The 12,876-nt window shown below is 40.4% G+C and overlaps 1 protein-coding gene and 2 pseudogenes across 4 annotated transcripts in view; 1 reads left to right on the forward strand and 2 right to left on the reverse strand.

The window, feature by feature from the left end:
* Positions 1–836: 836 nt before the first annotated feature.
* On the reverse strand, positions 837–3,741 carry LOC144034825 (chymotrypsinogen 2-like; annotated as a pseudogene).
* Positions 3,742–5,635: 1,894 nt separating this feature from the next.
* LOC144034876 (heat shock cognate 71 kDa protein-like) lies at positions 5,636–6,796 on the reverse strand (annotated as a pseudogene).
* Positions 6,797–10,859: 4,063 nt separating this feature from the next.
* The window catches only part of LOC144034875 (copine-8), a 59,654-nt gene continuing 57,637 nt past the window's right edge, over positions 10,860–12,876 (forward strand). For all 4 annotated transcript variants that reach the window (XR_013288310.1, XR_013288311.1, XM_077543986.1 and 1 more), the window contains exon 1: positions 10,860–11,138. Coding sequence is in view for 2 of the 4 variants with exons in the window: in XM_077543986.1 (XP_077400112.1) it covers positions 11,041–11,138 (98 nt within the window). In the remaining 2 variants the exon portion in view is untranslated. The remainder of the gene's footprint in view (positions 11,139–12,876) is intronic.

Here is a 12,876-nt window from a genome sequence, read left to right on the forward strand (position 1 = left end):
TTTGGCCCAAAATAAATTAGCTTGTCATTTCTCCTGAGTCATGCTTGCTCACTTTTTTCCACTTCCTCTAGATGCCAAAAAAGGTTTCAGTAAAAGATAATAGTCATAATTGTGACTATTTTCATTATGTCTGTGATGAATCAAAATGTAACAATAACACCATGTCATGATACACCACAAAGGTTTTCCACGACAAGTACACGTTAAAAACATCCTCCAATTCTGCTGTAAAAGTTTTTGGCTGTAATAATGCTGTTCAAAGAAATGTTATCTTAAATGATAACTAGAGAATGCAATTTCTGGAGAAATTGTGTGTAAAGGTTGTGAGGCTGAATAAAAAACTGTGGAATGATTTAAAATTATATTAAATTATGTTGAAGGATATTGAATGACATGGAATGATACACAATAACCTAAAAATAGCTGAACATGTTGAAGTTGGAACGGTTTTAATCCATCGAGAAATGTAGAAGCAAAGTGGCAAGGAAGTAGCAAGGAAAAAAGAAAAGGAAGGAATGGAGTTTTGGAAATGAATGGGGAATTTGGGGGCGCACAATGTTGAATTGTGTTAAATTTTGTTGAGGGTCATCCCCAGGTGAATTGAATGAGCTAATCGTTTTGAATGTCAAGTTAAAACGATGTAAATGTGAAATGAATGGGGAATTTGAGAGCGCACAATGTTTATATTTTTTCTGCACAGATTAGATGGCCAGAAAGTGGTTTCTAATATTCCAACTCTATCGAAATAGTATTGGCCATTGAAGACAAGTGGACGGACACATATTGGTGTCAGTTTTCAGGAATGGGTTGCAATTTAATTGTATGCGATGATACTGTCAATCCAGCTGCGCTTGTAGGACACACCGGTTGCAGTCGGAGGTGCCCCAGGACACGATACCAACAAGGTTCCAAGCTCCACCGCTCTGGCACACCAGGGGGCCACCAGAATCACCCTAAGAAACACAAATATGGAGGCCTGTTACATTTCTGGATCAATACTTGTATAAAATAATATAATACAATAGGAGGTCTGAATTCATCTGAATGCCACCACAGTTGTCGTTGTTTAACTTGTGTGCTGAAGGATAATTGTGTTTTGACTTTGCAGGAGGAGACTCCGGAAGCACCAGCACAGATCATAGCACCAGTGATTCTGTTGTAACCCCAGTCGGGCTGAGCACAGGCAAGGAAGTCTGCTGCAGGTAACGAGGGTAAACTGTGGACAAAGCACAGAGACGTCCTTTTCATTTTGTTGTCTTCAACATCTTCCATAGTGCCGAGAATTTTACGTGTGTTTGTGACTAACAGGTGTGGCCGGTCCTGCCCCATCCAGTGGTGACACATTTGATTCCGGTGGGGACGCTGGTGCTGGAGCTGGCCAGACACACAGGAGCCACCGTCCTGGTGATCTGAACTGGAGAGGACAGCTTCAGAAGGGTGATGTTGTTGTTGAAGGGCACGGAGTTGTAGTAGGGTTGTGAGATGGCCTGTACGGAAACATCAAAGTCAGCATATTTGTAGCCTAAATAAATGTATTACTGTTGGTGCACATTCACATATTTTTGACTATAATATATTGTGACAATCTATCCCAGAATAGCTTTGTGTATGGACAACGCCAGAAGAAATGGACTAATGTTTCTCTTGAATTGTCACAAAAACGGCACTTAACTTCAAAGTCTTTCTTAAATTTCAGCAGATACACATTCGTTGGGTAAAATCTATGCACCATTTTAAATGAAATTTCTTTAACTTTGTTCGTAATGAAAAATGTATGTGGCAAAAGCCAAACATTTTCCCATTTTGTATTATTGACAAATGAAGACCAATATAAAATTGCAGAGTGTGGAGACAATGTCTCGCTGGGGGAAAAAAAGTGAATTAAGCTGTTCTTATTCTTACAGTTGCCTGTAAAACTATTTTTTCTAATATAGGTTTCAATAACATCCAACATTCGATACTTCAAAACTCTTGTCTATTGTTTTGCAATTTGCAGAATCTACACATTTAGACTGAGCAGGGTAAATCAACCTAGGCAGACCTTCTGCTTTTGAAAGAACTCTGCCCCTTAAAGATAAATCTTGGAGAAGCCAAAGATTAAATTTATTTTTTACATTTTCAATAAGTGGTTCAAAATTAGTAGAGCAGTGTTGACGTTAGTCTTTACTTATGTAAGTAACAGACTGTTTAACAGGGATATTGGAAATCCGTATTTAAGCTTAATTGAACAATTTGCATTATTGTATAAAATTTTAGTAGCATTACGGAAAAACTCACCAAAACCAAATTTCTCTACTGAATGATACAGAAAATGATGCTCAATGGAGTCAAATACCTTAAAAAAGTCCAAGAAAAGTAAAAAGCTACCCTCTGAAATTAAGTGAGAATAGTCAAGTAAATCGAGAACTGTCATTACCCACGTGAGCGTTGAAGTCCCCCAGCAGAACGAGGGAGTCCCCACGTGGGAGCGCTCTTCAGCACACCCTCCAAGGACTCCAGAAAGGGCGGGTACTCTGAGCTGCTGTTCGGTGCATAAGCACAAACAACAGTCAGGACCCGTCTCCCCACCCGAAGGCGGAAGGAGGCTACCCTCTGATTCACCGGCGTAAACCCCAACGTACAGGTGCCTAGCCGGGGGGCAATGAGAATGCCCACACCTGCTCTGCGCCTCTCACCGTGGGCAACTCCAGAGTGGAAGAGAGTCCAGCCCCTGTACCAGATTGGTACCAGAACCCAAGCCGTGTATGGAGGCGAGTTTAACTTCTCAGCCTCGCACACCAGCACCACCATGGGTATAGGCCCGGCCACCAGACGCTCACTTTCGAGCCCTACCTCCAGGCCTGGCTCCAGAGGGGGGCCCCGGTGACCCGCGTCCGGGCAAGGGAAACGAAGATCCAAAGTTTGTGTTCATCATTGGGGTCTTTTGAGCCATGCTTTGTCTCTTCCCTTACCTAGGACCTGTTTGCCATGGGTGACCCTACCAGGGGCATGAAGCCCCAGACAACATAGCTCCTAGGCTCATTGGGACACGCAAACCCCTCCACCACGATAAGGTGATGACTCACGGAGGGGTAACACTATGTATTTTTTTTCTAAATGTTATACCTTATTTTTTAAGGTATATTTGTTTAAGGCTCACACACAATGTTAAAAAAAAAAAGGAAGAAAAGAAGAGACTGCTTCTGTGCGGGGGAGAGACCTCACCGTTGCCTCAGAGTGTGACTGCCTTTCTCTTGCTATATACAGAATTTAAAAAAACAATTGTCTGTCCTGATTCCTGCCTGCCTTGAGAGCTACATGCATCTCAAGTCTACTACATTTGGACATAAGAGAGTTCTGCCCAACAATGACGAAATAAAACACCAGTGCTAATTTACAATGATGGTAATGTATTATGGTACAAAACACTTTTTACAATGTACAGTAGAAGTAACTATTTCCAAATGAAAACAAAAACAGATGACACTTTGACTGCTAGTATGTGAAACAACATTCTCTCCGTCTACAATCTTGCTGTAGCCGCTGACTTGGGGAGTGATTTGTGGTCTTCCGCATCCTGAGACCCAATCAAATTACTGTATTAACATAAATGTCACAATCATACAAAATCTTTCAAATGGTTGTTTTGTAAATTTTTACTTTCATGACCTTGGCGAAGTGTCCTGTTATTGGATGAATGAGTGCATGTGACTTATCCAGTGCAGAGGCAACAAGTGCAAAACAAGTGATGAACAACAACATGGCTTTGTCTTGACTGGGAATCACGTCTGTAAGCTTCTGACGTGTGGGACACTTGCTTTTATAAGAGCCTGGCCTACACAGACCATGAGCTCATGTGTTCAGGTGCGATAGGTTTGGGAATACAACAACTGCAGATAAGATCTTGGAATGTACTCAAAACTGTAAGCAAACTTTTGTACTTTTGATTGGTATTTCACATAAACAGCATAAAAATCCTCTGAAAATAATAGCAATAAACATTTTGTCTATTCTTTAATGATATACAATACACATGCAGTATTGCACATCCATGCGACCGTTGCTGATAATTTGTATTAATGTGAAATTGCTTGTGCAGGTTGTACCAAATGTCGTGGCTGGTGAGTGTATTGGTTTCCGCAAGGACAAACAAATCATGTGATCTGGAGAAGTGCTATGTTTAAAATCATCTGCCATTCATGTATACAAGTTGCACAATTACAGCAGCACCTTACAGTCTTACATTTTCTGTGAGTGTGAAGCTTTTCAGCACAACAGTTTAAGAAAAGAAAAGCACAGACATTGCCATCTCAATCTTTCTTGATTGCATCTTAGTACATGAAATATAAGTTACGTCATCAGTGGGTTAATCAAAATTTTGAGAAAATGTTTGCTTTGGATTTGATACTTAAAAATGACAGTGTGTAATCTTTAGCGCCATCTAGTGGTGAACTAAGCATTCATTCAATTTAACTTCTGCGTTGCTCTCGCATGCTTTTAGTAGCATTTTTTTTTTTACTAGCTCCTCTCGCTAGCCGCTCTTGTTTGTCACTCCACCCTATGACTCCGACTAGCTCCTGCTAGCCCATCTTGTTAGCTGCTCCGGCTAAATCTGACTTGCTTGGTCTTTCGGCGTTGCTCGCTGGGCTTTACACCGGCTGCCTAGTCACTGTTGCTTGCCGAGATGCTTGTTTGCTCACGCAAAATAAGAATTGGTGGTAAGCTTGCGAAGTTAGGTCTTTCTGATCTACTGTAGTCTGTGTGCTTCGAAATACATGCGCTTCAGATGCATTCTAAGATATACGTAGTAACATCTAGTGGTCACTTATTACACACTGTCTCTTTAACTGAGTTTAGCTTTGAACCTTAGTTAAATAAATATGTATTTGATACTTTGCTGTTCTTCAATGTAAAGCATGTACAATAAAAACACACACACACACACACACACACACAATTTGGAGATAGCATTATTTGCATTTGACAGTTTTTGTTTTTATTGATGATCATTCTGAGAAAAGCCTTAAGACAGTAATGACAGGGAAAGAGCTTTCAGCTCCATGAAAGCAGCACCTCCTGAATAGTTGGGTCAGAGGAGCCTCCTTCAGCTCCCCCAGGGAAACCACCAGGCATCCCCCTTGGCATTCCTCCTGGCATGTCTCCTTGGTAAAGCTTGGACATTATGGGGTTGCAAACTTCCTCTAGTTCCTTCTTGCCGAGGTGGGAAATATACAAGATTTTGCAGGTTATTCGTCGGTACTGACGGACTGTCCAAAAATCCATAATTTGTCAACCAAACGGATGTCCATCAGTGACAGTCTGAGATGTCTGCTGGCACTTGACCCGGTTAGTGACTAGTGTGATTAAACCCTACGGGAAACAACACGCCTCTTTTAGTGCTTCGACTGTCATATTTTCTCTCTCTCTCTCGTCATTCGTCAGAGAAACGGGTGTCTGTATGATGTACAGATGGAATGCCAACCTCTGCTTGTTTGTAAGGTAAGAAAGAGCATTGAGACATTATGAAAAAGAGTCCGTGCTATCCTTGGACTTCACCCACCCCTGATTTATCTCTACCTGGTTCCTGTCCAACCAGGAAATGACCTTGTTGCACTTGTCTATGATGGCCTTCTTGTCCTCTGGGCTGATCTTTTTCTTAAACTTCTTGTCTTTCACTGTGTTCTTCAAGTTGAAGAGACTCAAGGGTGTTCTTAGCTGGGACTTTTTCTTTCTGGGCCTTGTCCTCACTCTTGAACTGCTCGGCCTCCTGCATCATCCTCTCGATGTCCTCCTTGCTCAGTCGCCCTATGGCATCATGAAAACTCTATAAGTTTGAGTCTTATACTCTCATGTGGTATACTTTTTGGTTTCAGACTAAGGAAGAATCAATGCACCTTTGTCATTGGCGATGGTGATCTTGTTCTCTTTTCCGGTGCTTTTGTCACCAGTGGACACATTGAGAATGCCATTGGCATTAATATCAAAGGTCACCTCAATCTGGGGGGCAGCAGGTGGAATACTGGTAAGCTCAAACTTTCCCAGGATATTACTATCCTTGATCATGGCTCACTCACCTTCAAATACCTGAAGAAAAATACCTACTGTTAAATTGTGTTATCCCACGGGAGTAATAAATTGGGAGCATGGGCATGAACCTGAATGAGCACACGGGGCTGGTTGTCAGAGTAAGTAGTATAAAAGTCTGGGTTTGTTTGTGGGAATGGTGGTGTTCCTTTTGATAAGCACAGTCATTACTCCTCCAACAGTCTCAATTCCCAGGGACAGGGGAGTGACATCCAGCAGGAGCAGGTCCTGTATGTTCTCAGACTCATCACCGGCCAAGATGGCAGCCTGCACAGCTGGAGAGACATATATATATAAATACATATTTTAATCAATTATCTGCAAAAGATGTATTTACCTGCTCCATAGGTCACGACCTCATCAGGGTTGATGCTCTTATTGAGGTCATGGCCGTTGAAGAAGTCCTGCAGAAGCTTTTGAATCTTGGGCATACGATGGGACAATATGATGGATCTGGGACTTGTCCATCTTCCCATCCCCGAGGGCCTTCTCCACGGGCTCCAGGGTTCCACGGAACAGGTCAGCGTTGAGTTGCTCAAAACGGGCTCTGGTGATGGAAGTGTAGAAGTCTGTTCCTTCGTAGAGCGAGTCGATCTCATTGCTGGCCTGGGTGCTGCTGGAGAGGGTGCGCTTGGCACGCTCATAGACGGTGTGCAGACGACACGGCTCGTTTGTTGGTGTTGATTTCCTTTTTGAACTTGCACTTCAACTCGCCAACGAAGTGATTCACCATTCTGTTGTCAAAGTCTTCACCACCCAAGTGAGTGTCACCCGCAGTCGACTTGACCTCAAAGATGCCATCCTCAATGGTCAGAATGGACACATCAAAAGTGCCTCCGGCCCAGGGTGGGGAAGGGTGTGGAGGGGAAAATCCGGGGTCTACCTAATGTTCACCCTCAATGTGAATTGAACGAGCGGAATGTTATGTATGCCAAGTTGAAAGGATGTAAATGTGAAATGTTGAATATGCCTTTGGGAATGAATGGGAATTTGGTGGTGCACAATCTTTGATGAAGAATTTGGGGGTGCACAATGTTGGATTATGTTGAATTTTGTTGAAGGTCATCCTTGAAAGTAAATGTAAATGTCAAGTTGAAATGATGTAAATGTGAAATGTTGAATCTGCCATTGGAAATGAATTGGGAATTTGGGAGCGCACAATGTTGAATTTATTAAAGGTCATCCCCAAGGTGAATTGAATGAGTGTAATGTTTTGAATGTCAAGTTGAAACGATGTAAATGTGAAATGTCATCAAATGGGTCTTTGGAGTCTTAGCTGTCAATGGCAGCAGATGCGATAAATTATTAAGACAGCCTGAGATCAAAGTAACCCAAAATGCTCAAAATCCACAGCTACCCAACAAGTGGCTTAGGAAAACAACCCAGCATTTTTTAGTGTTTACCCTTGCTGCGTTATTAACCTTTGGGAGATGATGATGCAGTTGACATCATTGTCATTGTGTTATGACAGCAAGTATGAAAACAGTCATGTCTATAAAAACAAAATCAAAGTGAGAAGCCTTGGCAGATAAGAAGGCAATGGGATGAGAAGTCAATTCTCCAATTAAGTAGCAGTTAAAAGATGCAAGCAGCAAGGTTGAGATGGACCGGGTCAATAACATCCGTCGTTCTCCGGCTTCCATCTCTCAACTGAGTGAACCCTGCAGCTAAAAATACTCACGCCGTTGCTGCTGCTGCTTTATGACCAGAACTGATGAGCCGTGATAGCGCGGCTTGCTCACTTAATGCACTCACAGCTAACCGTGTTCCCCCCCCGACTTTCACCAAGATTATTGGAAGGAGTCATGTTTTTGATACGCCTGTTAAAAGGCTTTTTACCTGGATAGCTCCCCTTAAAGAAACGACATCTGCGCCTCACTGCCGATATCAATTTAGAAATAAATGGCAATGAAGGGTTTTATGCAAGTGATGAGTGAGATGAATGGCAATGGGGCTGCTCTTGGGATTTGCCTGAAGCAAACATCTACTATACTCTCAATAAAAGTCCAGGTCAATAATAGTCATGTGAAGGTGCAGTGGGCTTAGTAGTTGTAATAATGGCTTTGACACAAGGTCAGAGGAATAGTCTGGATAGGAAAGAGGAAGGCTTTTATGTGAATTTCCTTTTTTTTTTTTTTTTTTAGAGCTCAGTATTGTTCATTCGATTTGACATCATCATTGCTCTCCTTTTTTTAAAAAAAAAAAAATCCAACAAATCAATTAAAAAAATTTAATAAATGTTATTATTTATTTTTTAAATACATATACATATATATATACACATATACACATATATATATATATATATATATATATATATATATATATATATATATATACCCTTTTTTTTTTTCCTTATTTAAATGTTCAGATTTCATTTTATGAGGCATTCCAGAATTAGAGGACAATGTAGGTACCAGCGCTTTTGTAAAAAAGACCATTTGTCTTCTTTTATCTATTTACTGTAAGTTGAGCTTTCTAGCTGCTTCCTCTCGTCTATGTTTAGTGTAGTACACACCATTTCACCAAACAGTGGCTACTCATCACCCTTTAAATTGACCGTCTGACCGATTACCAGTTTGAAGGCACCTGTGATGCTAATTAGAGGACACACCTTGGCTGAAAATGTCCTTATGGCCACATGAATTTCAATCTTTTCGAGGGGTACTGTCATTTTGGTTCAAGCCTGTTTCATGGGTTGTTGTTGTTGTTTTTAAACACAATTCAAAAGCAATGTCTGATTTTCATTATTAAATCCTCATTTATTGTTACTTTTCTCAGATTCAATTTATTTCTGTTAGCACTGTGGGGTTTTCTTTGATTAGCCGATAGGTAAAAATAAATAATGTTTTGGAATTACTTTTACGCCAGCTCAAGAATACATATTGTAATCTATATTGAATCATGTCCGCTATAAGTGACAGTGGATTTACAAATATTTTGCATTCCCCTGCAATTCAATTCAAAAGCAATTTCAAGAGGAATTGTATAGCTTCTGTTTCACTTTCTTCTTTGAAGTGTTCCTACTTTGGTCTTATGCTAATCGATACATCACCTCCAGAGAGTCTCATCGCAGAGTTGAAGAAGTGTTATCTGAAACCCCAATCGTTTCTTATTAAAGCGAGGCCCCGGTGACCTTCAGTGCACTTCATTGTTAATTGCCTTTCATTGTGGTATATTTATAACAGCAAAGTGTGAGGTTATTACTCAAATATTTCACCAAAAATGAGTTTTTGTCAAGTAAAATATGTGCTTCCTGACTGCTCCTCTCTGCATCTTGCACTCATTTTGTGAACTGTAATAGGAAGCACTCACATTCACAGCCAAGACATACATTGTTCTGTACATCTTAATTAAAAAAGCACTTTTCATGTGTGAAAAGAAAGAAAGTGCCACATTCTCCAAACATTCAAGCACATTCCAAGTAAAAGTGCTTATGCCCACCATGGCAAATCACAAGATGAATGGGATTCCTGCTCTGGTCGTGTGTAATAATTGTGCAATTTATTCTGAACTAATGGCTTCATGTATTATGCATCTCAGTGGAAGCAACTGCTGAATTATGATTCACTGGTTTTCTGTTGCAGCAGAGTTAAAAAGTTAGTTTCCATTGTTTGGTGGTATTTATATTCATGCCTTTACTGTGAATGTGACCGTTCTATTAACTCCGATGTAAGCAGCCAGTGCAACGCTTAACTAAACGGCCCACTGTGTATTTTTTTGGGCTCTGTTCCTCGTGTAATACAATGTTTGTTTTTTATTGCAACAAGAATGCTTCCTTCATTAAGCTCTTCAGGAAACAATACATCTTAAGAATATCACACTCCTTGTCCCGTCACATTCATCACACTGTCATTTTATCCTATGCCAGCAGGAGGCTATTTTCACTTCATTAAATCAGATGCACACCAAAAGTAAACAACGGAGGGCAGAATGGGTAATTGGTGTCTAAACTAACACTATTAATACGTCTACTATCCACCTAATAAGAAATTAGCATGGCAGGACAAGTGTCTGATTGGTGCACTGCTTCTTGTTGAGATCGATTCAATAGAAAACAGCGTGCTCTTTAATGATGACAACACCTTTTTTTTTTTTTTTTGCTTTTTTTTTTTGCTTTTTTTTTCTTCTGATAATGGTGATATAGGGTTGGGAATATAGATTAGTGCTACCTGATAAAATAAATTGTTTTAACAATTGCAAGGAAGACATCTACAAAATCATACCAAAGCTGATTAAAACGTATTTTGTCTCTTATCATCAAGAGGGGGGGACAAGAGAAAGAAACATAGGGGCGCTCATGTGTTATTTCATGTTAAATAATATTTAGGAATTACTACGGTTATATTTTGTCTCCGGAAGGATAATAATACACGAGCCCAGTGCACGTTTCATTTTGTTTGTATTTGACATTTTATGGGAGGACAGAAAATGTCCTCCAACTTTCTGAAATAAGCCGAATATTGTTCTATATTGGAAGAAAAACTTCTAATGCTATGAATATAAAACAATTAGAAAAGCAACGTATGGAAGCATATATGCCTTGTTGGCCGCGTGACGACGTATGCTTCCGCCGCTGCGTCAAGTAGTTCCTAATTTCCTTGCGCGCCGTTGTTAGCCTCGAAATGTTTGTACAGCAGAGACACTGCACTACACTTATTATATGTCGATATGAGCGTTTTGTATTTAAAAACAACAACAACAAGTGGTCGAGTGAGTAAAAGTACTGTAGTCGATGAAGTGCCCAAGAGTGGTGCGCGGACTGACATCTCAACTCCCAGCCTGTCTCTCGCTCTTCCAGCAGCACTCCAGCAGCACTTTGGCTTCACTTAGCGCTGGGACGGCACGCATTCCACGGCGTCGCTCATTTTATTCGCCGCCTTCCGCGGGGAGGAAAACTGGGCGGACCACAACACAAGGACAGGAAAGTGGTGTAAAACCTTTTTGTTGTTTTTTTGTTTTTGTTTTGCTGACACGATGAACAACAGCTTTTTGAGCATGGCGTCTATAGGCGACTTCGACCCGCTCAACGCGTCGATTCCCGCCACCAAAGTTGAAATCACGGTGTCAGGCAGGTAGGAGATTTTTGTTTGTTTATTTGTTGTAACCTATCAACACAATTTTGGTTCTAGCTCCTTTTTACGCTACTTAAACGCGTTAGGTCAATGCCGTCGGTTTTCAGCTGCTTTTTGTTTAACACTTTTTGTGTCCTTCTACCTCGGTTCATCTGTTTTGAAAGTTATTCTGTTTTATCACAAGGTTTGTTATAACTAAGTTTTGATTACGCCCTGACGTCATAAACAAGTATGACAGTCTTATAAACCAAAAGCGAAAATAAAAAGATCAACAAGTCAATGAATCAGCAGCGCGTGAATGATTGATAATAACGATCCTGATCATTGAATCAGGTGTGTTGGACGAGGGAAACCTAAAAATCATGCAGGACTCCGGCCTTCAAGGACCGGACTTTGACACCTGTGCTGGTATACCAAAAAAAAAACCTCCTTATCATAAATGTTCTTTTCCAATTGAAATAAAGCAAATGCTGTAATATAAAAATAAATAACATTTGATCACATTTTGAAATAAAAAATAATCCTTACAAATCAAATGACAACGATCCATTTCAATGAGTGGAGCGCATCCTGTCACTGAGTAAAATGCTGCATTTGAAGAAAGTGGGAAATTTATTTATTTATTCCGTTTGCACTCGGATTGTGCCAGTTTGAAGAAAATGTAAATACAAGACACATGGTCACGTGACACAACATGATTTGGAATGACTGCTTTAACCAGAACAACAAGCAATTTATCAGAATCAGCCATCTCTGTTGTTTACATTTGCCTTGCATACTGTGAGAGTGGAACTGTGACTCTCCCAGTGGGATAAACCCGAGGGAAAAAAATCATACAAACGGCGACTCTGTGTCTCAAAAGTCAGGTATCTCGGAAATCGAGGTACTACTGCATTCTGTTCTATGAATGGTGCATGTTAATTGTACCTTCTGCCATTTAATAATAATCTTATTTGTTCTGCCTGTTACTATTCGACTTGACATGATCAGGATTTTTGAGGGTGATCACAAGATGGAGAAGTATTTCTTAGTAAGTTGTATAGTAACTTCTTCGATCCACACAACCCCATTGTTTCACTTTTGATGCACTGTGATGTTGCCATGCTATACATTCCAATGCAAAGTGGTGTAAATTGGCACCAGAGTATCCAGACAAAGAGCTGTTCACACACTTATTAACAGCAATGACCAATTGTCGTCTTCAGTTAAGCCAACACACATGTTTTTGGAATGTGAAAGTACAACATACTTTTGAGATTCAAACCTCAAGTGTGTGTGGCTACTGTGCTGCCTTGGATTTCTCATGACTTGTTTGAGCAATAGGCACTATTTATGCAAATACATAAGCCACTGATATTTGCCAAATTTTTCCAGAAGGCTCAATAATGGAAACCCAATTAATTAGTTACTCCTATAAAGTAAAACTAGGGCACATTTTATTGGTCTTAACCTCTGTGACCTCTTTTACAACTAATGATGTTTAATTTGGAAGCAAGGTGGACTATTGGTTAGAAAATATCTGGAGGGAGACTGATTGAATCTTTTCCACCTGTGCTTGTGTGGATTTTCGCCCTCTATTTTTCCAGCATCCCCTTCCTGCTTGGTTGACTGGATACTTGAACTTTTATATAACTGTTAATGTTTGTTTGTTGGTTAGATGGGATAGTTGAGCTCATTTCGTCCACAACCTTAATGAGAACAAGCTCTATAGAACATGGATGGATAATAGCTGCATGTC

Source organism: Vanacampus margaritifer, chromosome 15, assembly GCF_051991255.1.
Source record: "Vanacampus margaritifer isolate UIUO_Vmar chromosome 15, RoL_Vmar_1.0, whole genome shotgun sequence".
NCBI lineage: Eukaryota > Metazoa > Chordata > Actinopteri > Syngnathiformes > Syngnathidae > Vanacampus > Vanacampus margaritifer.